Source organism: Amphiprion ocellaris, chromosome 6 (assembly GCF_022539595.1).
Source record: "Amphiprion ocellaris isolate individual 3 ecotype Okinawa chromosome 6, ASM2253959v1, whole genome shotgun sequence".
Lineage (NCBI taxonomy): Eukaryota > Metazoa > Chordata > Actinopteri > Pomacentridae > Amphiprion > Amphiprion ocellaris.
The window spans coordinates 1,455,089-1,479,373 of NC_072771.1; the positions used below are offsets into that span (position 1 = coordinate 1,455,089).

Below are 24,285 nucleotides of genomic sequence, written 5' to 3' on the forward strand. Positions count from 1 at the left end.
TGGACTCAGAGAATCTGAGCTACATCGCTCAGGCTCAGAAGAAATCCATCTCAGAGCTGCTGTCCAAGCTGCAGCCTCAGGACACTCCAGGTACCACAGTACTTCCTAAAGTACTATAGAATCAGTACTACCTAAAGTACTGCAGCATCAGTACTGCTTAGAGTACTGCAGTATCAGTACTACCTAAAGTAATGCAGTATCAGTACTACCTAAAGTACTGCAGTATCAGTAATACCTAAAGTACTGCAGTATCAGTACTACCTAAAGTAATGCAGTATCAGTACTACCTAAAGTACTGCAGTATCAGTAATACCTAAAGTACTGCAGTATCAGTAATACCTAAAGTACTGCAGTATCAGTACTACCTAAAGTAATGCAGTATCAGTACTACCTAAAGTACTGCCGCATCAGTACTGCTTAGAGTACTGCAGTATCAGTACTACCTAAAGTACTGCAGTATCAGTACTTCCTAAAGTACTACAGTATCAGTACTACCTAAAGTACTGCAGTATCAGTACTTCCTAAAGTACTACAGTATCAGTACTACCTAAAGTACTGCAGTATCAGTACTGCTTAGAGTACTGCAGTATCAGTACTGCTTAGAGTACTGCAGTATCAGTAATACCTAAAGTACTGCAGTATCAGTACTACCTAAAGTAATTCAGTATCAGTACTACCTAAAATACTGCAGTATCAGTACTGCTTAGAGTACCGCAGTATCAGTACTACCTAAAGTACTGCAGTATCAGTACTTCCTAAAGTACTACAGTATCAGTACTACCTAAAGTACTGCAGTATCAGTACTACCTAAAGTACTGCAGTATCAGTACTACCTAAAGTACTAGTATTAGTACTACTTAAAGTACTACATAGGTGAGGTTCTGACTGTCTGCTGTGTTCCAGTGGAGGATGCTGAATACATGATCATGAGCTGTCCATCATCGTCTCCTAGCAACGAGCCGGCAGACACACCTGGGACAGGTAGAGTCACCGTGATTATTAATAACTGGTAATAATCTACTGATATAAACACCTGAGAGCAGTAAGGTATTAATATGTATAGATTAATATATGGATGCTCAGTATTTTTAACAGTAATAACAGTTTGTTTGTTTGTTTGTTTGTTTGTTTGTTTTGTCCAGAAGGTGTCCGTACCTCTGAGCTGGTCTCAGATCAGGACTCCCCTGTCTGGCTGAGGAATGGGGTGAGTCGACACAAACACACTAACTGGTGGTTTAACTGGTTTAACTGGTGGTTTAACTGGTTTCCTAAATGGGACACATAAGAAATGAACATATAAAAACATAAAAATTAAATGAAAAATCACAGAAATCATACTTTAAAAGCAATAATTAAAATATTGAAGGAATAGAAATATTTATCAATTATTTTCAACAGAAGAAAATTAACTGAGATGATAATCAACATATAAAATAAAATTATTTTAAAAAATGAATGTAATGAAAACAAAATGAATTATTTTCTAAATATATTCAGATAAATATGAATTACATCATTAAAACAGGCAAAATAGCAATATCATAAAAACAATCAATAATAATAAAATAATTAAAATTAGAAAAAATAAATAGTGAAATAATACAAAATAATTATATTTGTGTTATAAATAAATAAATATTTTTATTTTTTTTGCCTTGAGAGCTTTATAATCTGTACGACACAAGACTCCACGTCAGTAAATAGTCCTCCAAAAGCTTTTAATGGGGAATAAAAAGAAGGACGGACAGATTAAAAAGGACTAAAGTGAAACACAAAACATAAATAATATGACAAATAAATAAATAAATAAACATATTTACAGAAGGGGATTCAGGGAAAAAGAAAAGCCAATATGACGGCTCACATATTAGAAGAGAGAAAAGTCCTCGTCAGCTGTGGTTACCATGGCAACACTGGAGCATTCTGGGGTCAAAGAAAAAAAGAAAAGTAGAGAAGAGAGAGAAAAAAGAAGTTTTTTTTAAGAGTTTTGGATCCAGGATGAAGAGGAGGAGCAGCTCTGTGATGTGGGTCAGTAATGACAGACCGAGTCCTCCGAGGTTTGGGAGGAGATGGAGTGTGTGTGTGTGTGTGTGTGTGTAGGTGTGTGTGTGTGAGAGAGGGAGTGACAGGAAGTTGTGTGTTTATATGTGAGGCCATCTCCCCTCTATCTACCGTCCTATTGGCCAAGAGCGCTGTGGAGGGAGGAAGTGGTCACTGATGGCGGCCGATTAGCATCTGGTCTACGTGATGGATGGGGGGACACACACACACACACACACACACACACACACACACACACACACACACACACACACACACACACACACACACACACACACAGGGATTTTTTTTTTAAATCAGTGTTTTTCTAAAATGTTCTGATGTAAATAATCCAGTTTTTCCATCATTTCTTGTGAACCGTTTCCACAGACGTTAACTTTCTGCCTCAAGGCTTCTGCAGCAGCAAAGTGTATTATTTTAGGTCAGTTTGCCACAATTTACTAATTAGAAACAGGAAACTACAACAAAGTCAAAGCCTATAATGTGTTAAAAAATATACATTTTACCGACTCAAACAACTCTCCATGTTCTCTGCCAACCAATGAGCCAAAAACAGCCGTGGAGAGTAGAAGAAGAAGAAGACTGAAGTATTTATGGGAAGAAACATTTCTCCACATAAACTTGAACAGCTGGGGTCATAAATGACATCCAGTATTTACCAAGATGGATTTAAAATTCATAACAGAAAGAGTCAAAAGCTTCTGCAGCTGGAAGTTCAAGAAGAAAATAGTTTTTGGGCCGCAGGAGATTTTTAGCTCCAACACCACGAGTGACCAGCAGGACGAATCAGCAGTATCTGACAAATAAATCTTTCAAATAACAAAAACATAAATAATAGTAATATATATAATATATATATAAAAAATACAGGGGGTCCTCGGTTTACGGCGTCCTCGACCTACGGCGTCCCGTCATTTCACCGGAACTGGTTACGTGGAACTAGTTGATAAGCGGAGTGGATGAATACGTCGTCATGGTGCTATCAGACAGCTTTGTTTCCATTCTCTGGTTGTAGTCCACCTTGGATTGTGCTACATTCACTAACTTTCTGTCCTTCATTATGGCTCCCAGCGGAGGTCAGACTCTTCTGATGCTTGGAAGAAAAGGAAAGCGTCTCCATGGAAGTGAAATTAGATAGAATAAAATGCTGGGAACAGGAGGAAACACCGACCAACATGGGTCAAGATGTAAAAACAGGTCAACATATTGTAGCGACCCTCTGATGAATGAGTGAGACTTTATCTGGTTCTCTGCTGGTTTATTGAACCTTCACACAGGCTACTGTGGACCGTAGCCAACGCCAGAATAACTAGAAAAACCCCATAACTTAGCTCCAGAATTAGCCGCCGTTCCCAGCTCTCTCTACTGCTGACTCTCAGCCAATCAGAGGTGAGCTAACTAAACATGGCACGTTCACTGACATCAGGGAAATCTGGAACTGAACAATAAACATTGAAACTTCAACAACAATATCAGTCCGTTACAATATTCTGTTATCTTCTAGTAAAGTGATTCATACATGCATGAAAGTCATTGGTTTTCATGACTTTTATGAGGAATTGATCCATATCGTAATGCACGTAACGGCTTTGTTTCAAACTTGCGTCTGTCCATAGGAATGGAACTGTGACGTAAGTCGAGGACTCGGTGTATTTGTTTCTATGTCTCAGACAGTGGCAGGTCTCTTTACTCTTAATATGTAAATTATGAGCTCAAACAACCACCGAATCAACGAAAAACACATTTAGATCCAAACACATTTAGTTATCTTTATAATCATCGCCTGGCGCCAGAGTTTTGGGTTTTATTTGAGTAACTAAAGACATTTTGGCATAAATTGGGGCAGAAAAGGAACAAACTTAACAAGACAACAACATTTACTGGACACAAACCAGCAGCAGTAAATACAGAACCAACCTGAGCTGATCTGATCAGAATGTGCACCTGGTACCGGGGTAAGGGGTCAGATTAACCCTCCGGCCGGAGATACTCTGGCCGGAGGGTTAATCTGACCCGTTACCCCAGTTTCTACTCTGTGACTTCCCACTAAAGTTTTCATGGTTTCATTTAAAAGTTTATAATTTCACACAATTTTCTGACAAAATCCCAGATTTTAGAGTACTTCCTAAAGTACTATAGTATCAGTACTACCTAAAGTACTGCAGCATCAGTACTGCTTAGAGTACTGCAGTATCAGTACTACCTAAAGTAATGCAGTATCAGTACTACCTAAAGTACTGCAGTATCAGTAATACCTAAAGTACTGCAGTATCAGTACTACCTAAAGTACTGCAGTATCAGTAATACCTAAAGTACTGCAGTATCAGTACTACCTAAAGTAATGCAGTATCAGTACTACCTAAAGTACTGCAGTATCAGTAATACCTAAAGTACTGCAGTATCAGTAATACCTAAAGTACTGCAGTATCAGTACTACCTAAAGTAATGCAGTATCAGTACTACCTAAAGTACTGCCGCATCAGTACTGCTTAGAGTACTGCAGTATCAGTACTACCTAAAGTACTGCAGTATCAGTACTTCCTAAAGTACTACAGTATCAGTACTACCTAAAGTACTGCAGTATCAGTACTTCCTAAAGTACTACAGTATCAGTACTACCTAAAGTACTGCAGTATCAGTACTGCTTAGAGTACTGCAGTATCAGTACTTCCTAAAGTACTACAATATCAGTACTACCTAAAGTACTGCAGCATCAGTACTGCTTAGAGTACTGCAGTATCAGTACTACCTAAAGTAATGCAGTATCAGTACTACCTAAAGTACTGCAGTATCAGTAATACCTAAAGTACTGCAGTATCAGTACTGCTTAGAGTACTGCAGTATCAGTACTGCTTAGAGTACTGCAGTATCAGTACTACCTAAAGTACTACAGTATCAGTACTACCTAAAGTACTGCAGCATCAGTACTGCTTAGAGTACTGCAGTATCAGTAATACCTAAAGTACTGCAGTATCAGTACTACCTAAAGTAATTCAGTATCAGTACTACCTAAAATACTGCAGTATCAGTACTGCTTAGAGTACCGCAGTATCAGTACTACCTAAAGTACTGCAGTATCAGTACTTCCTAAAGTACTACAGTATCAGTACTACCTAAAGTACTGCAGTATCAGTACTACCTAAAGTACTGCAGTATCAGTACTACCTAAAGTACTAGTATTAGTACTACTTAAAGTACTACATAGGTGAGGTTCTGACTGTCTGCTGTGTTCCAGTGGAGGATGCTGAATACATGATCATGAGCTGTCCATCATCGTCTCCTAGCAACGAGCCGGCAGACACACCTGGGACAGGTAGAGTCACCGTGATTATTAATAACTGGTAATAATCTACTGATATAAACACCTGAGAGCAGTAAGGTATTAATATGTATAGATTAATATATGGATGCTCAGTATTTTTAACAGTAATAACAGTTTGTTTGTTTGTTTGTTTGTTTGTTTTGTCCAGAAGGTGTCCGTACCTCTGAGCTGGTCTCAGATCAGGACTCCCCTGTCTGGCTGAGGAATGGGGTGAGTCGACACAAACACACTAACTGGTGGTTTAACTGGTTTAACTGGTGGTTTAACTGGTTTCCTAAATGGGACACATAAGAAATGAACATATAAAAACATAAAAATTAAATGAAAAATCACAGAAATCATACTTTAAAAGCAATAATTAAAATATTGAAGGAATAGAAATATTTATCAATTATTTTCAACAGAAGAAAATTAACTGAGATGATAATCAACATATAAAATAAAATTATTTTAAAAAATGAATGTAATGAAAACAAAATGAATTATTTTCTAAATATATTCAGATAAATATGAATTACATCATTAAAACAGGCAAAATAGCAATATCATAAAAACAATCAATAATAATAAAATAATTAAAATTAGAAAAAATAAATAGTGAAATAATACAAAATAATTATATTTGTGTTATAAATAAATAAATATTTCTATTTTTTTTGCCTTGAGAGCTTTATAATCTGTACGACACAAGACTCCACGTCAGTAAATAGTCCTCCAAAAGCTTTTAATGGGGAATAAAAAGAAGGACGGACAGATTAAAAAGGACTAAAGTGAAACACAAAACATAAATAATATGACAAATAAATAAATAAATAAACATATTTACAGAAGGGGATTCAGGGAAAAAGAAAAGCCAATATGACGGCTCACATATTAGAAGAGAGAAAAGTCCTCGTCAGCTGTGGTTACCATGGCAACACTGGAGCATTCTGGGGTCAAAGAAAAAAAGAAAAGTAGAGAAGAGAGAGAAAAAAGAAGTTTTTTTTAGGAGTTTTGGATCCAGGATGAAGAGGAGGAGCAGCTCTGTGATGTGGGTCAGTAATGACAGACCGAGTCCTCCGAGGTTTGGGAGGAGATGGAGTGTGTGTGTGTGTGTGTGTGTAGGTGTGTGTGTGTGAGAGAGGGAGTGACAGGAAGTTGTGTGTTTATATGTGAGGCCATCTCCCCTCTATCTACCGTCCTATTGGCCAAGAGCGCTGTGGAGGGAGGAAGTGGTCACTGATGGCGGCCGATTAGCATCTGGTCTACGTGATGGATGGGGGGACACACACACACACACACACACACACACACACACACACACACACACACACACACACAGGGATTTTTTTTTTAAATCAGTGTTTTTCTAAAATGTTCTGATGTAAATAATCCAGTTTTTCCATCATTTCTTGTGAACCGTTTCCACAGACGTTAACTTTCTGCCTCAAGGCTTCTGCAGCAGCAAAGTGTATTATTTTAGGTCAGTTTGCCACAATTTACTAATTAGAAACAGGAAACTACAACAAAGTCAAAGCCTATAATGTGTTAAAAAATATACATTTTACCGACTCAAACAACTCTCCATGTTCTCTGCCAACCAATGAGCCAAAAACAGCCGTGGAGAGTAGAAGAAGAAGAAGACTGAAGTATTTATGGGAAGAAACATTTCTCCACATAAACTTGAACAGCTGGGGTCATAAATGACATCCAGTATTTACCAAGATGGATTTAAAATTCATAACAGAAAGAGTCAAAAGCTTCTGCAGCTGGAAGTTCAAGAAGAAAATAGTTTTTGGGCCGCAGGAGATTTTTAGCTCCAACACCACGAGTGACCAGCAGGACGAATCAGCAGTATCTGACAAATAAATCTTTCAAATAACAAAAACATAAATAATAGTAATATATATAATATATATATAAAAAATACAGGGGGTCCTCGGTTTACGGCGTCCTCGACCTACGGCGTCCCGTCATTTCACCGGAACTGGTTACGTGGAACTAGTTGATAAGCGGAGTGGATGAATACGTCGTCATGGTGCTATCAGACAGCTTTGTTTCCATTCTCTGGTTGTACTCCACCTTGGATTGTGCTACATTCACTAACTTTCTGTCCTTCATTATGGCTCCCAGCGGAGGTCAGACTCTTCTGATGCTTGGAAGAAAAGGAAAGCGTCTCCATGGAAGTGAAATTAGATAGAATAAAATGCTGGGAACAGGAGGAAACACCAACCAACATGGGTCAAGATGTAAAAACAGGTCAACATATTGTAGCGACCCTCTGATGAATGAATGAGACTTTATCTGGTTCTCTGCTGGTTTATTGAACCTTCACACAGGCTACTGTGGACCGTAGCCAACGCCAGAATAACTAGAAAAACCCCATAACTTAGCTCCAGAATTAGCCGCCGTTCCCAGCTCTCTCTACTGCTGACTCTCAGCCAATCAGAGGTGAGCTAACTAAACATGGCACGTTCACTGACATCAGGGAAATCTGGAACTGAACAATAAACATTGAAACTTCAACAACAATATCAGTCCGTTACAATATTCTGTTATCTTCTAGTAAAGTGATTCATACATGCATGAAAGTCATTGGTTTTCATGACTTTTATGAGGAATTGATCCATATCGTAATGCACGTAACGGCTTTGTTTCAAACTTGCGTCTGTCCATAGGAATGGAACTGTGACGTAAGTCGAGGACTCGGTGTATTTGTTTCTATGTCTCAGACAGTGGCAGGTCTCTTTACTCTTAATATGTAAATTATGAGCTCAAACAACCACCGAATCAACGAAAAACACATTTAGATCCAAACACATTTAGTTATCTTTATAATCATCGCCTGGCGCCAGAGTTTTGGGTTTTATTTGAGTAACTAAAGAGATTTTGGCATAAATTGGGGCAGAAAAGGAACAAACTTAACAAGACAACAACATTTACTGGACACAAACCAGCAGCAGTAAATACAGAACCAACCTGAGCTGATCTGATCAGAATGTGCACCTGGTACCGGGGTAAGGGGTCAGATTAACCCTCCGGCCGGAGATACTCTGGCCGGAGGGTTAATCTGACCCGTTACCCCAGTACCAGATCCAGTTCAGACCTTTATAGTCTTCCTTTGTCAGATTTCAGTTTCTACTCTGTGACTTCCCACTAAAGTTTTCATGGTTTCATTTAAAAGTTTATAATTTCACACAATTTTCTGACAAAATCCCAGATTTTAGCATCAGAACTTTGTGTTCTTTGTTCCTCTCCCGTTAATCTCAGCTCATCGTAGCTTCATTTCTCTGATTCAAACTGTGGATTCTGTCTTTCATCTGATAAACCTCACCATTTAAAACTTGTTCTTTCGGACACAGGGGCCCACAGTGCCTCCTCTTCCTCCAGGAGGTCTGGGAGGCAATGAAGACGAAGATACGTATGAGGAAGCCGAGCCTTATGTGGCCGCCGACACCAACACCGGTATCTGAACACACCGTCGGAGGAAACACACGACTGACGTAAAAACAGTAAAACATGAACCATTTCTTTTCACCAGAGAAGTCGGACAGCAGTCACTATGAGTCGTATGGTGAGGAGGATGACGACGATGAGGGGGAGGAGCTTGTGAAGGACAGGGCCCACTACATCCAATGGAGCACCTCGCAGCCCTGCCTAAGGCCCGCCCCCGAGTCCCGCCTCTGCGGCTACCTGTGGAGGAGGAAGTGGCTGGGACAGTGGAGCAAACAGCTGTTCATCATCAGGAACGACGCGCTGCTGGTGAGGCAGGAAGTAGACCTAAATCCTGACCAATCAGAGCCGAGTTTCACATCTGCAGTTCCTCTAATGGCCACTAGATGTTGCTGTAATCACTAGTTTTCTGTCTCCTGACCATTCAGAGCTCAGTTTTACACCTGCAGCTCCACTTGTCGCCACTAGGTGTTGCTGTAATAACAGTTTTCCTGTCTTTTAACCAATCAGCAGCCTCCACAGCTCATTTTTACACTTGCAGTTCCTTTCGTCTCCACTAGATGTTGCTGTAATCACTAGTTTTCTGTCAGAACTAATTTTTACACCTCCAGCTGTAGGACCCTTGTTAGTCGCCACCTGCCAAAGTAGGGGATTGCTAAAGTGTGCAGTGTTTGGTTTTAACGGTCTATTCCACCAAAAATGCTACTTTCTGCCCAAGTATATAGTAGTTTTAAATAATTATTCCATCCAAATTGGATGTTCTAAATAACAAAATATGGGTTAAAGGTCTTTTCCACCCAATACTTTAAATAGTTCTTTTTTGTCAGTGTCTGTAGGCTAGAAAAGCTAGCTCGTCTTTAAACTCAACAAAGGAGTCAAAAGAAGAAAAGTCAGTCAATGAGATTTTCTGTCTTTTAACCAACTAGCAGCCCTTACAGCTAATTTTTACTGCTGCAGTTCCTCTACTGTCCACTAGATGTTGGTGTAATCACTAGTTTTCAGTTTTTTAACCAATCAGGAGCCTCCACACCTCCAGTTTCACACCCGTTAACTGTTCATTTCAGACCTTTTCTGAACCGAGCTGAGTGCAGTGTCAAAGCTAACAGTCTTGTAACACCAGGGGGCGCTGCAGAGCCATCTGTTAGTAAAAATGTCTTATTTTACCTGGCAGTGTTATAAATCTGCTCGGGACCTGCTGCCTCAGATGGAGTTGAACCTTCGTGGCTGTCAGCTGGTCTACAAGTCCAAATCCAACAGGAAGATCCAGCACCAGCTCAAACTGGTGCCGTTGGGATCTGAGTCGCTGGTTCTGGGCTACAGCAGCTTCCAGCAGGCTGACGAGTGGAGGAAGGTAACGCATCCTCCACCACTTTATTCTCAACATGTGGTCTTCAGAATGTGTAGTTAAACCTCAACTTGACTACATTTTAGAGGTAAATTCTGTCCTTTTCACTGCTTCATCCAGTGACTGTGATTTTAAATACAACAATTATTACAGTTAAACTAGGAGGACATCCTGAAAAAGTCCTTTAAACATCATAGAAACCTGAAGATTCAAACACTATTAGTCTGCTGAACACTATCTCACATGAGAGTGATTCCATGTCAACTCAGGGAAGGTTCCTTGACCATCTGAGAATCTGTTAAACTTTGTAGGAATCATCTGAAACTGACATCTGGGGGGGGGGGGGGCTGTGTGCCTGCCCAGAGTGCAGGCACACAGGAGACAAGACAGATTCAGAACTAAGGACTTCATTCAAAGAAACAAAAAACACTGACGGAGTAAACTAAGGCAAACCAAACACCATACAGAAATTAACGAATTTAACTGAAACCAAACAGAGCTCTAAAATAACCAAGGATAATCAACAAAACAGGCCACTTCATGGGCTAATAACTAAACTAAAAACACAACGGCCTGACTTCCAGCCAAAAAGTCCAAACGGGGGGGCGGCAGACCAGTTCAGAAGCCAGTAGTCTTATGGCGCAGCACGCCGGGGCTGCCAACGTGCAGCGGAGACAAGGCGGCTGCAGGAGTGCAGCAGAGACAAGGCGGCTGCAGGAGTGCAGCAGAGACAAGGCGGCTGCAGGAGTGCAGCGACGGGGAGCCGAGGCGAGGACAAACAGGGAAAGCTCCGGGAACGAGCCAGGCAGGACTGAGCAGGGGGGGGGGGGGGGGAGTCCAGAGCCGAAGCAGACCTGGGCAGAGGGGCTGGTAGGGAGCCAGCAGGAGAAATGAACCAGCGGTGGCTGGTGGGACGAGCCAGGCTTTAACTGCCACTGATGAGATCGGACACAGCTGCGCTCCTTCTGCAGCTGTGTCCGATTGTTGGGATCGTCAGCTGGTCCGGGGTGAAGCACAGAGGAGGGAGAGGCCATGACAGAAACACACAAAACAACCACAAAGAGACACAAAACAACCACAATGCCGCACTACACAACAAAAATGAGACATAAAACAACACAAAACAAGAAAAACAAGACAACATGGAAAGATATTGAAATTTGATCAGTATTTATGTACGGGTTACTCACAGCGACTAAATAAACCTTTAGAAGACTGAAAATAAAACTTGATTCATGTAAAAATCTGATTTGTTGTAAAGTTTTCTACACAGTTTCCCAGAACCTCCACAGAAAATAGCCTAACCTGAGCGTTAACATTAGTTTTCTCTGTATCCTGACTGACCTGTCGTCTACCTGTGCAGGTGATGGAGGAGCTGAGCGTTGGAGGCGACCTGGAGACTCAAAGTTTCTCTTCTCTGGTTAAATCAGAGCAGCTGCTGTCCTGCAGGGTGAGATCCTCCAACATGTTTTATTACAATAACAACACAAACAGCGCTCTAGATGTATGACTACATTTAATCGTATATATTTAAGAAGATGATGAATCACTTCCTGTTCTTGTGTTTGACTCGACTGAAATAAATCAGTTTATTAAACAACAGAAAAGCAAAAAGCATTTTATTACCTGAAACCTCTGAGTGAACAGATTATGTGCTCATGTTTAATTTTTTCTCTAACTGGTATCAGATCTCATCTATTGCTAAAGTTACATTGTCTTTAACCCTCCTGTTGTCCTCATTTACAGGCACCAAAAAATATTGTTTCCTTGTCTGAAAAAAATCCAAAAATTCAGCAGAAAAAAATTCCCCTAATTTCTGAAAATTTTGCAAAGCCTTCAGAAAATTCCAATAATTCCTTAAAAGTTTCCCTTAAAAGTTTTATTTAAAAAAAATCCCCAAAATTTGGCAAGAAAATTCTTGTAAATATTTTCAAAAATGTTCCAAAAAATCCTGAAAATGTCTAAAGTGATTACATATATATCAGTAAAACGTCTAATATTTTCTTTAAGAACATTCACATAAAAATCAACCAAAATCCAGTGAAATTTGCTGGATTTTGGTTGATTTTTTTGTGAATGTTCTTCAGAAACATTTTAAACATTTTTTTTCCCACCAAAAAATGTTCAAAGATTTCCCAAAAATGTTGAAAATGTAGACATCAGAAGTTTTACTGTGAAATTTTTTTTTTTTTCTCTAGATTTTATAACTTTAAAACGGGTCAGTTTGACCCACAGGACGACACGAGGCTTAAAGTAAAACCGAAAATAAATGTAAAAATGGAACATAACGTTCTGGAAACAGCTTCAGAGTGATTCTAATATCACTAATATCGTCTATAACCTCCTGTGTGTTTTGTGTTTTCAGTCCAGTACCGTCCAGACCGACTCTGACGAGGAGAAACTTTCGGTTTACTGCACCAAAGACAAAGGTACTGAAACTATGTTATGAAGCTCCGTCATCGTTAAAAACAGGACTAAGTGCGGCTTTTATCTTTAACATGAGGAGCAAAGTTTAAACACGGCACAAATTCTAGTTCTTACAATGTAAATGTCCGTTCACTTCCACTGTTTTATGGAAAATGTGACTAAAAACGGTTATCAGTAAATTAAATACTGTAAATATGTGAAATTTTAAATGCTGCTCCAGTTGTGTTATTAATAAATATCTTCCAAACCCACCCTTCAGGGGTTCAGGACATGTTAACAAAGAAAAAATTCATATTTATAATTCATGTTTTACTGTGTTATAAAAAAAATCTGTAAATTTACAGATTTTCTTCTTGAAATATACACAACTATCAATAAAATCTCATTTAAATGTCTAATGTAAAATAATATATTAAAATTCAGACAGAATTCATTTCTTAAAATACAGATTTTTCAGTTCTTTGTTTGGATTAACGTGTAAATGTAGTTGTTTTTTTCTGTGATTGCTAATAATTATTGTCAGTCATTTAACATAACGGTAAATCTGTAAAACGAGATGAGATAAGATAAGATGAGATAATCCTTTATTTCTCCCCACGCCAGAGGAAATTCACATTGTTACAGCAGCTTATTTAGCAATAAACATAATAATAGTAATAAAATAGTAATAATACTAACAATATGTACAGGAATGAGAAATGAAAACGAAGAAGTTCCGGAATATTGACTCACTGTAAACAACAAAATATAAAGTGGCCTGAAAAAATAAGTTTAAAAAAGTGCAAAGATGCAGTAGTGGAAGAATTGTTGTGCAAATTTTATGGTTTGGGATGATATGATTTGAAAATCAGAGTAAATTCATCAAAGAAGTGACAAAAAAAAACCAGAGAAATGACCTCCGACCTCCAGGTTTCTTGAACGTGCTGATGAACTGCCAGTGGCAGAGACACAAAACAACAACAGACACACAAAAGAACAAAGACACACAAAACAACAACAAAGACACTAAACAACCACAAGGAGAAACAAAACAAAAACGCACTAAACAACAGCAAAGAGACGTAAAACAACCACAAAGAGACACAAAACAACCACAGAGACACAAAAAAAACCCCACAAAGAGACACAAAACGACAACGAGACACAAAACAACAGAGATGCAAAACAACAAAAAGACACAAAACAACCACAAAACAACCACAAAGACACACAAAACAACCACAAAGACACACTAAACAACCACAAAGACACACTAAACAACCACAAAGACACACAAAACAACCACAAAGACACACAAAACAACCACAAAGACACACTAAACAACCACAAAGACACACTAAACAACCACAAAGACACACTAAACAACCACAAAGACACACTAAACAACCACAAAGACACACAACAAAACAACAAAGACACAAAACAACCAGAATGCCGTGCAATGTGGGAACACCAACCTGATCAGTATTTATGTACGGGTTAGTGACCCCTGACCTCTGACCCCGACCTCTGACCTCTGGCCTCCAGGCTTCCTGAACGTGCTGATGAACTGCCAGTGGCAGAGTCTGCAGTGTCGGGTGGAGGCCGGGCTGCTCAACATGTTTGCTGAGGAGGATGAGGAGGAGGTGAGGAAGGACCGGTCACCTCAGTACACCATCCAGCTCCGAGGCTGCGAGGTCCGAGCCGGGCCCGATGCCGAGCGCTCCTACAGGATCACACTGAGCATGCTCGCTGACCAGGTGGCTGTGCTGGAGGCGAGCAGCTCGGAGGAGAAGCAGCGATGGATGAAGCTGCTGCAGGACGGAGCTGCCGGTCACAGTCGCCATGACAACGGCACACAGGAGCCCACAGGTGGCGCTCTCAGGTAAACCTGGTTATGGACACGTTTAAAGCTCCTGGATCAGCCTCCTGCTCTGACGTTCTTCATCTTCTCTCCTCAGCGGCCTTCAGACTCGAAGGTTTCCCACCTCCAACACCTACATGGACGACCCGTTCCATCTGAGCGGAACCTGCCAAGACCTGCCCATCTACTCCAACACCTCTGTCCTGGAGCACATGGTACCAGAAAATAAGGGCTCAGTTCAACCAGAAACCTTTCTGTCCATTTCAAACTGCAGCAGATATTCTGGCAGCTTCCCAGAAACTCATCTGAAAAAGCAGAAATTTATTTTAAAAAGAATAACTTTGCTTTTGGTCAGCTGTAGCTGGTCAATTAAAAGACATTAAAAATGTAAACAATTGAATATCTATGAGATTTAATTTTTCCCACTGTTGGTAACGCTCTGAAACATGTCAGACAGATTGAGTCCAGGTTTATTTATTTCTAAAAATAAATTATCAAAGAAATTCCACTTTTTGTCTTCTTAAATGGTTAGTTTAGTAACATTAAGTTATTCTGATATATGCTGAGCTCAAACTACAACTAAAGTAGTGAAACTAAGAATTAGAATAAAGAAGGAACACAAACTGGATCTTACTCTCAGTGTGCCACCTTGTATTTCTCTGAACTCATTATATGAGTCAGTAAAACCTTTGAATGTTGTAAGTTCAGCAGCTTCTCTGATACATTTTACCATGTTTCAGCTCCAAAGCTCTCAGGATTCAGTTCGCTGCAGCTCCGTGTCGTCCAAAGACTCGGTGACCTACAGTAACACCGTCCTCAGCAGCCACAGTGAGTCATCAACACAACACAGCCTCGTAGTAAACCTGTAGACGTAACATCACATCATACACCTTTCTAGTCAACCTGTAGATGTAACATCACATCATACACCTTTCTAGTAAACCTGTAGATGTAACATCACATAGTAAACCTACAGCTATAACCCTAACCCCTGTCAACATAAACACCTTCAACTCCCCAAGAGTCAGTCAGAACTGAGGAAGACTCTTGGATGAAGGTGAAACACCTACAAGTACCAAAAAGGAAGTTCATGGCTTTCAGGTGACAGGTTTTCGGTGGACTGCTCCTTTAAGCGATGAGGGGAATTAGCTTAAGTGGTAGAGCACTCACTTTGCATGTGAAAGGTAGTGGGATTGATGCCTGCATTCTCCACAAAATGTTTAACCCTCTCTTCTACCTGTCTGACTGCATTTATGTGTTACGAGGCTCAGGCGCAGGAACAGAGATCGAGACAAGCTGATGCCAACAAGAATACTTTTATTGACAAAGCGCAAGGATCACAAGACTACAACTCCCAGTAGCTGGTCCCCGGAAACAGGAACTGGAAAAAACCACACTATATACAAGGGCAAGGAAGTCCCTAGTGGCGGGTGGACCAAATGGTCATTTCTAATACAAAACCAAAAAACAGCAAACCAAGATCGGGCACTAACACAACGGCTAGTGGAGCCGGTAAATACTTGTGGTAAAAAAACAGAACAAAAAACCAGGATCTTTAAGAGTTTCGAAGCGCACAAAAAACAATGCAGACTCAAAGCAAAAGAGCAAGTAAGCTCACTAAAAAAACTCAATGCAGACTCAAAGCTGTAGAGCAACTAAGCTCCCTAGAAAACACTATGCAGACTCAAAACTGAAGAGCCACTAAGCTCACTAGAAAACTCAACGCAGACTCCAAGCTGTAAAGCAACTAAGCTCACTAGAAAACATAACACCGACTCGAAGCAGAAGAGCAACTAAGCTCACAAAAAACACAATGCAGACTCAAAGCAAAAGAGCAAGTAAGCTCACTTAAAATGACAGAGTCTCAGGTTACGTTTAACTACACAACTCTAAATACCTCAACCTGGCTCGTGCTGGGGACGGACTGCTGACTACGGGGGTAACGGACTGAGGGCTGAGCTGAAGGTAGAGGCAGCGACGGCAGAATGGAGTCCAGACTGAAGATGGAGAGTGGGTGGAGAGGATCCCGGTGTCTGCCTGGAACGGTAGTTGTAGGGAAGTCCAAAGAGGGGCAGATGGTTCAGCCACAGGAGCAGGTGAAGTTCCAACTAAAGGGAGAGAGAACAAAATTACAAAAAAATCCAACTGAGGTTTGACTAGAGTGAACAAACGGTAGAACTAACTGTGTGCATTCACAATCCGGCATCCACGTGGTGACTGGCGTCTGAATATATGGAGAGGAGGTGGAAGACTGACTGGCTCCGACACACCTGTTCCTGCTTCAGCTGATGCCCCTGATTGTTCACCTGCCGCCGCTGCCACAACACTCTGAATACCTAAAAAGGAAGAAACACAAAAGGAGGGAGGAGCCCTAGCCAGAGCCTGCTGGAACAGCCCTGACATTATGGATCAGATTCAGTGGAAGTGAGTCAAGTGAAGCACCACTTTTAAAGTATTTAAAATGCAGACTTGAGACCCCTCCACAGATAGTCCTAACACCATAGTCATATGGTGTTATAGACATAGTTGGTCCTCCCTCACCAACAGCGTTAAAACTTCCCCACCAACAGGTTATTAATTGATTGTCAGATACAACCAAGGAAAACAGCCCATCTCTAAACATAGGAGTTCATCTGCAAAACCATCTATCAGGTACTTATAATGTAGTCCTGTCATACCCGGACAGGTAGCTGTATAACAGGGGAGTTAGCTCAAATGGTAGAGTGCTTGCTTAGCATGCAAGAGGTAGTGGATCGATGCCCGCATTCTCCAGCAAATGTTTTGCCATCTCTTCTATCTGCATGTCTTCAAGAAGCAGATTCAGTAAAAGTGGAAACAATAAAAATCCAGTTACATGAAACACAAATAGACAGTAAACTTGTACTTGTACCGTAAACGATGGTTTATTAATCACCCTTGCCTGAAGTGATGTGAGTCTCAGGCTGTGGTTTTGGGCCACTATTCAGATATTTAGAATGCAGACTTCAGAGGCAAATTTACCACCATGGACATAGGGAGTCATCCCTCACCAGGCAGTTTGCCATCATTGACACCTTGAGTCCTTCCACACCAGACACTGGTCAAGGCTTCCCCACCAACAGATCTTTAGTTGAGCAGGTGATCAGCAGTACAGCCTATCGGGTACTAATAATACAGTCCTGACATCCCTGGACAGGTAGCAGCTTGACAGGGGAATTAGCTCAAATGGTAGCGCACTTGCTTCGCATGCGAGAGGTAGCGGGATCGATGCTGGCATTGTCCAGTTCTAATTTGACAACTTAACAAGTACTTATGGTGCAGTCCTGAAATCCCTCCTCAGGCAGTTTCACATCCACGGAAACCATGATGTATTCCTCACTAGGTGTTTTTATCACCATCCAGAGTGGTAAAGGCTTTTCCAACAACAACTTTTTAGGTTATTGTCAGATATTACCAAGAAAAGCAACAAATCTCCAGATTAGAGACAGGTGAGTCATGTGATTTGACGCCACTTAGTAGGTCCCTCCCCAGACAGTTTTACCACCATGAACATAGTAAGTCCATAGTAAGTAAGACCAGGCAGTTTGCCGCCATTAACCCCTTGAGTCATCTGTCGCCAGAGAGGTTTCATGTAACAGGGGGATTAGCTCAAATGGTAGAGTGCTCACTTAGCATTCGAGAGGTAGTGGGATCAATGCCTGCATTCTCCAGCAAATATTTAACCCTCTCTTCTATCTGCATGTGTTTATTGACCAGATATAGTCAAAGTGAAAACACCAAGGAGTCGTAATATGACAACTTCACAAGTACTTATGATGGTGAGATCCCTCCTCAGGCAGTTTCTTCTCCATGGAAACCTCAGGAGTTCCTCATTGGGTTGTTTTACCAATATTAGCCAGACTGGTAAAGGCTTTTCCACCAATAGGTTTTGAGGTTACTGTCAGATATTACAATGAAAAGCAACACATCTCCAGACTACAGACAGAGAGGTCATGTGATTTGGCACCACTTAGTAGATGCTTATAATTTAGACCTAAGATCCCTCCCCAGACAGTTTTAACACCATGAACATAGTAAGTCCGCAGGAAGTGCATAACAGGGGGATTAGCTCAAATGGTGTTCGCTTAGCATGCGAGAGGCAGTGGGATTGATGCTTGTGTTCTCCAGTAAATGTTTAGTCCTCTGCTCTACCTGTCTGAATGTGTTTATGGATCAGATTCAGTTACAGTGGAAATAGCTTAGAGTCAGAATCTGACAACTTAGCAAGTACTTATGATGTAGACTTGAGATCCCTCCTCAGGCAGTTTCACCTCCATGGAAACCATGAGGTGTTCCTCATTGGGTTGTTTTACCGATATTAGCCAGACTGGTAAAGGCTTTTCCACCAATAGGTTTTTAGGTTACTATCAGATATTACCAAGAAATGCAAATATAAGTCATCCCTCACCAGACAGTTTGCCATGATTGATACCAGACAGTGGTCAAGGCTTCCCCACCAACAGATCTTTAGTTGAGTAGGTGATCAGCAACACCACCAGTCACATACTTCACTACTTTAATCAGTCCTGACATCCTTGCCCAGGCAGAGGTGCAACAGGGGATTAGCTCCAATGGTAGAGTGCTCACTTAGCATGTGAGAGGCAGCAGGATCAATACCCGCATTCTCCAGCAAGTATTTAACCCTCTGATTTACCTGTCTGCACATGTTTAAGGATCAGACTCAGTACTTGTTACAACTGAACAAGCAGTTAAGATGCAGACCTGAGATCCCTCCTCAGGTGGTTTCACCAACATGGAAACCTTCAGTCATTACTCACCATGCAGTGTAACTACCATGAACACCTTGAGTCATCTCCACTAGAGACGGTAGAACCACAGAACAAACATCATCAATGAGAATGGTTTGAAGAGGAGTGAAGTTTTGTGTTTTCAGGCATCTCAACAACTCCTCCTATCAGGTACTTATGATGCAGTCCTGACATCCTTGGACAGGTAGAGCACTAACAGGGGAATTAGCTCAATTTGCCTTTTTCATGACTTGTGCCATTCTGACAGAAGACATTTCTGAGTTCTTTCTCCTACGTCATGGTTGTTCTGTTTCCACAGAGTTGCAGGAAATAATGAGTTCGGGGGTAAATATAGTAAATAATGCAGAACGCAGCAGAGACCTCAGCTGTTTCTGTGCTGCTTCGTGTTTCAGACAAGAAGGCGTCTGAAGTCCAGCGAGGTGTTCAGAAGCTGGAGCTGACTGGGCGGAGCACCGTGCAGCTGAGGGCGGGGTCAGAGACCAACCTGGCGTCCGCTGGAAGGCAAAACAAACGCACCTCTTTTCGACAGTCGCTGGCCGTCTGCACTGAGCGTGCTCAGGTACGACAAACTGCACCCACTGGTCAACACATGATGTTTTAAAATGTGGCTTATTGCATTCAAAAGTTCAACATTTTGATATTTAAGAGTAGTCAGGAGTGTGTCAGTAGCTGCTCACTGTTTTCACTGGTGTCACTGGTTTCTGCTGGTCCAGGTGAGTTTTCTGAACCCTCTGCTGCGACGGACAGCTTCGGCTAAAAACTCTCTGAGACGAGCTCCTTCAGCGCTGTTCATCGAACATGGAAAGGTTTTCCAGAGGAGGAAGGTGAGATTCACACAAACACACGGGTGTTACTTGAGTTTACAGAGAACAGCCGCAGTGAGTTCACTTTAAAACCAAACTGCTCTAAGTTTCTTCACCTGACAGTAATTATATAACTCCTAAGTTGAACAGGGAAATTTGTTTTTATGTAAAATTAAAAACTAAGTCTTTAGATTTACTATATTAAAAGTATAGACCCCATAGTCACAACTCAGTGAAACAAAACTCATTACTGAGATTCACATTTTTTCAATACATTGGCAGTTGCACCTTTTCTATGACAGACTCAGTCCTCCTCACTGTCAGGACTATGCATCCACTGTGGTAGTCCTGGTCAGGTTCTCACCAAACATCTGGACTCCATCTGAGCCCAACTCGCTGATCTTCATCTGACCACAGAATGTTCTCCAACATCCATCAGGCTTCTTCTCATGTTCTTCAGCAAACTTTCATCTGGAAGTTTAGTTCTGAGCAGCAACCAGGTTTAGTTCTGGTTCTCCGTCCATAGAGGTTGATGTTCTGAAGGTTCCTTCACACTGTCTGAGCTTCACACTAACTCTGGTTTCCATGGAGACCCCCTGAACCAAGTCTGAAGCAGCTGCTGTCTGTTTTTACAGCTGGATGGAGAAAGTAGTTCACTGTTTGTGGAGTCATTTTAGGAGCTCTGATTAGTGGTACTATGACTCCTTCTATACCTCCTAATTAGTAGTACTATGACTCCTTCTAGACCTCCTGATTAGTGGTACTATGACTCCTTCTAGACCTCCTGATTAGTGGTACTATGACTCCTTCTAGACCTCCTGATTAGTGGTACTATGACTCCTTCTAGACCTCCTGATTAGTGGTACTATGACTCCTTCTATACCTCCTAATTAGTGGTACTATGACTCCTTCTATACCTCCTGATTAGTGGTACTATGACTCCTTCTAGACCTCCTGATTAGTGGTACTATGACTCCTTCTAGACCTCCTGATTAGTGGTACTATGACTCCTTCTAGACCTCCTGATTAGTGGTACTATGACTCCTTCTAGACCTCCTGATTAGTGGTACTATGACTCCTTCTAGACCTCCTGATTAGTGGTACTATGACTCCTTCTAGACCTCCTGATTAGTGGTACTATGACTCCTTCTAGACCTCCTGATTAGTGGTACTATGACTCCTTCTAGACCTCCTGATTAGTGGTACTATGACTCCTTCTAGACCTCCTGATTAGTGGTACTATGACTCCTTCTAGACCTCCTGATTAGTGGTACTATGACTCCTTCTAGACCTCCTGATTAGTGGTACTATGACTCCTTCTAGACCTCCTGATTAGTGGTATTATGACTCCTTCTAGACCTCCTGATTAGTGGTACTATGACTCCTTCTAGACCTCCTGATTAGTGGTACTATGACTCCTTCTATACCAAATGTTTGGACTTTTTGCCTGAAAAAGACTAAAAGTAAAACAGTTGATCAAGCTGATCAATTCATCCATTAATCCAATAATCTTTCTACACATAATGTCAACTAAACTTAATCAGCTATTTAATGTAATTTAAGCTACGTTTGACGGTTCTACAGTAATCTGTTAAAAAAAAAAAAAACCCACTGAACTACTGTCACTGTTTCCACAGGAATGGGAGACCAAAGCTGCTGCTTGACACCAGCTGTCCAATCAATCAATTAATCAATCAGCCACATCCTGTCAGCTGCCGTCAGTTTGTTTTTTTATGAACTGATAATCTAGCAGACGTTCTTAAGGCGACAGGAACGTTGACTCGGCCAACATCACCTCAGAGACGAACAGAAAAAGAAACTGTTAAATGATGTTTTCACAGTATGTTAATGGGCTTTGTTAATAATTTTTAAAAACTAAAGGCTCTTTTTATGTTGGTTTTTAAGTCTGGCTGGTCTCTGTAGTAACCATGGCAACAGCAATAAACGGTTGCTAACTGTGGCGCTAACAAATGTTTCGTCAGATAATTACCAGGGCCTTTATTTACCTCAGCAGGGAACAGGGCAGAGATATTTTTCACTTCCAGCTTCTTTTAGCTGCAACATTCCTTCGGATGTTTAGAGAACGTTGTCAGAGCACTTGAAGTTTTATGGTAACAAAGAGGGAACGTTCTCATGGAATGTTTTCTACATGTCATCGAGGCCTCAAATGATTTCTTCTTGTAATGTCATTTAATAACAAAGGTGGACCATTCTGCCTGCAATGTTCTGAGGATGTTGTTGAGGAAGTGTATTATAGAACGTTCTTCTTTCAAACATTCCAATGATAACAAAGGAAGAACGATTTTAAACCAGCATTCAAAAACTGTTTTCCAGGTGTTAGCTTCAGATGGTAGAACTTTCTTCTGTGACGTGATATATTAAAGGTACAAAATTTAGCCCTTTTGTTAGAGAACATTCTTCTATAAAACACTTTCAGCTGAAAACAAAGGGAAGTTCTTATTGCAAAATTTAAAAAAAACATTTTTCAGATGTTATTGAGGCCTCAGATGACAGAATGTTCTTCATAAGATCTTCTACATTCTAGCTGGGAGGCCTTTATTTCCAGCTCTTGCTGATTGATCAGTATAACTGATTATATTTTACACTTGCAGTTGGAGTTTTAGTTATTTTATTTGTTCACGCAGCTTTTAATTGACCTGAGAAAATACAAAAACTGATCCCAGCTCAGACATTAAAACCCAAACAGACTTTAGAAGCAGTTTTAACTTCAGTCTCGTCTTTTACAAAAAACAAAACCTCACTCCAGCTGAAATAAGTCACACAAAACAAGAGTTAAACAGTAGAAACAGTGTCCTCTATGCATCAGCGTCTGAAGTCTTAAACCTGCGTTCCCTCTGGCAGCCAGCAGGGGGCGACTCCTCTGGTTCCTGATGGTATATAAGTCAGTGATCAAATGAACCTTGTTCTAACTTGATCTGTTTTCTCAGTGAACAGTTGACCAATAAGTTCATGGTCTTAATCTCAAGAGTGAAGCTTCCTTGAACACAGCATGGTGTTTGTTTTGTAAATCATAAAGCATCACATGTTGTAGGGCTACCATTCGAGGAACATACTAAAGTTTAAAGTCAACCCAGCACTCGTTCTTTACGACCAGTTTCAAAAAACCAAGATGACAACAGCAAAGTTCCAACTTCGACATTAAAACTGCAAAATCGCTTTTTTTTGTTAAAAAATGATGAAAACAACTTTCAAAGCAAGCAATAAACCTTCATGAGGAGGATTTATTGCAGTTTTAGCTGAAATTATCTAATAAATCCCAATGATTGGTGCCACTAAATGATGTGATTAGATAGAATAACTCAAATACAGAAAAATCTATAAACCCCAAAGAAAATGTGTTAATATCTGCAGTGAATATTTGGATTATTATATCTGATTAGTACAAAACAATGACTCCAGTCTCTTGTGTGTGGAATCACTTAAAAGTAATATTTTCACATATTTCACATTAATTTATTCCACTGGGGATGTCAGCTTTGGAAATGTTGTTCATAAAAACAAACAAACAAACAAACAAACAACATGGTTTCAGTTTAACTAGATTTTTGTAACTGAAGTCTCCGTGAACTTCGTCCTGTTGGCGTCCAGCGAGTGAATAAAAGTCATGAATATTAGCTTGTTGTCCACAGAAAGTCGTGTGTTTCTATGGTAACATTGGACTGTATGGAGCACATTTCTAAATGTAATTCTTTTGGTTTGTTTAATCCCACAGTTTTGTCCTACTGTGTAAATGTATAACTGAACTAGTTTTTCTCACCGTATACTGACTGCCACTACGTAGTAATTGACGTGTGATTTATGTTTTTCCACTTACTGTAGCATTTTTTCTGTTTACTGTGTTTTGTACTCAGGAGAATGTTTGTTTTTGACTAAACACTGATCTGTAAAATTGTATTAAAAATGATTTTTACATATTGTGTTTATTGTTTGTTGTGTTTTGTTTCTCCTGGTTATTTTAGGCATGTTTATTGGCAAATGTTATGTCTCATATTTTGATCTTTATCGGCACATAATCTAAATGAAACTGTTTTATTGTTGTTGATGTAAAATTATATTTTGGAGGCTGAGAAGATTTCTGAACATATCCTTTGGTTTATATGGTGTGGTTCCAGTTTGAAAGATACTTTCATTAAATAGAAAACAACAGCAGCATTTATGAACTTCTAACTTCATATTTTTGTAGCTGCATTTTTACGATGCAGTTTGTAGTTATGAGTAATTTGTTTAATACATAAATAAACAGC

The 24,285-nt window shown here is 40.4% G+C and overlaps 1 protein-coding gene across 2 annotated transcripts; it reads left to right on the plus strand.

The window, feature by feature from the left end:
- Positions 1-5,280: 5,280 nt before the first annotated feature.
- On the plus strand, positions 5,281-23,958 carry si:dkey-220o5.5 (actin filament-associated protein 1-like 2). Of its 2 annotated transcripts, none has more exons than XM_023263356.3 (13): positions 5,281-5,374; positions 5,532-5,593; positions 8,725-8,827; positions 8,904-9,124; positions 9,987-10,166; positions 11,524-11,610; positions 12,526-12,589; positions 14,115-14,451; positions 14,528-14,645; positions 15,171-15,258; positions 19,610-19,776; positions 19,931-20,041; positions 21,658-23,958. In XM_023263356.3, the coding sequence occupies exons 1-13, from the start codon at positions 5,314-5,316 to the stop codon at positions 21,682-21,684; spliced, it is 1,626 nt and encodes a 541-aa protein (XP_023119124.2). In that variant the 5' UTR covers positions 5,281-5,313; the 3' UTR covers positions 21,685-23,958. The 2 variants fall into 2 exon arrangements, with proteins under 2 accessions (XP_023119124.2, XP_023119125.2); XM_023263357.3 differs by having other exon boundaries at positions 5,298-5,374; positions 5,535-5,593.
- The last annotated feature ends 327 nt before the right edge of the window (positions 23,959-24,285 follow it).

What these genes read in the sequence shown, in the direction of transcription:
- si:dkey-220o5.5 (XM_023263356.3), top strand. Translation starts at nt 5,314, where the DNA reads ATGATCATGAGCTGTCCATCATCGTCTCCTAGCAACGAGCCGGCAGAC. An exon ending in AGCAGCTGCTGTCCTGCAGG is followed by an intron (nt 11,611 to 12,525) that starts GTGAGATCCTCC and finishes TTGTGTTTTCAG; the next exon opens with TCCAGTACCGTCCAGACCGA. An exon ending in CCTCTGTCCTGGAGCACATG is followed by an intron (nt 14,646 to 15,170) that starts GTACCAGAAAAT and finishes ACCATGTTTCAG; the next exon opens with CTCCAAAGCTCTCAGGATTC.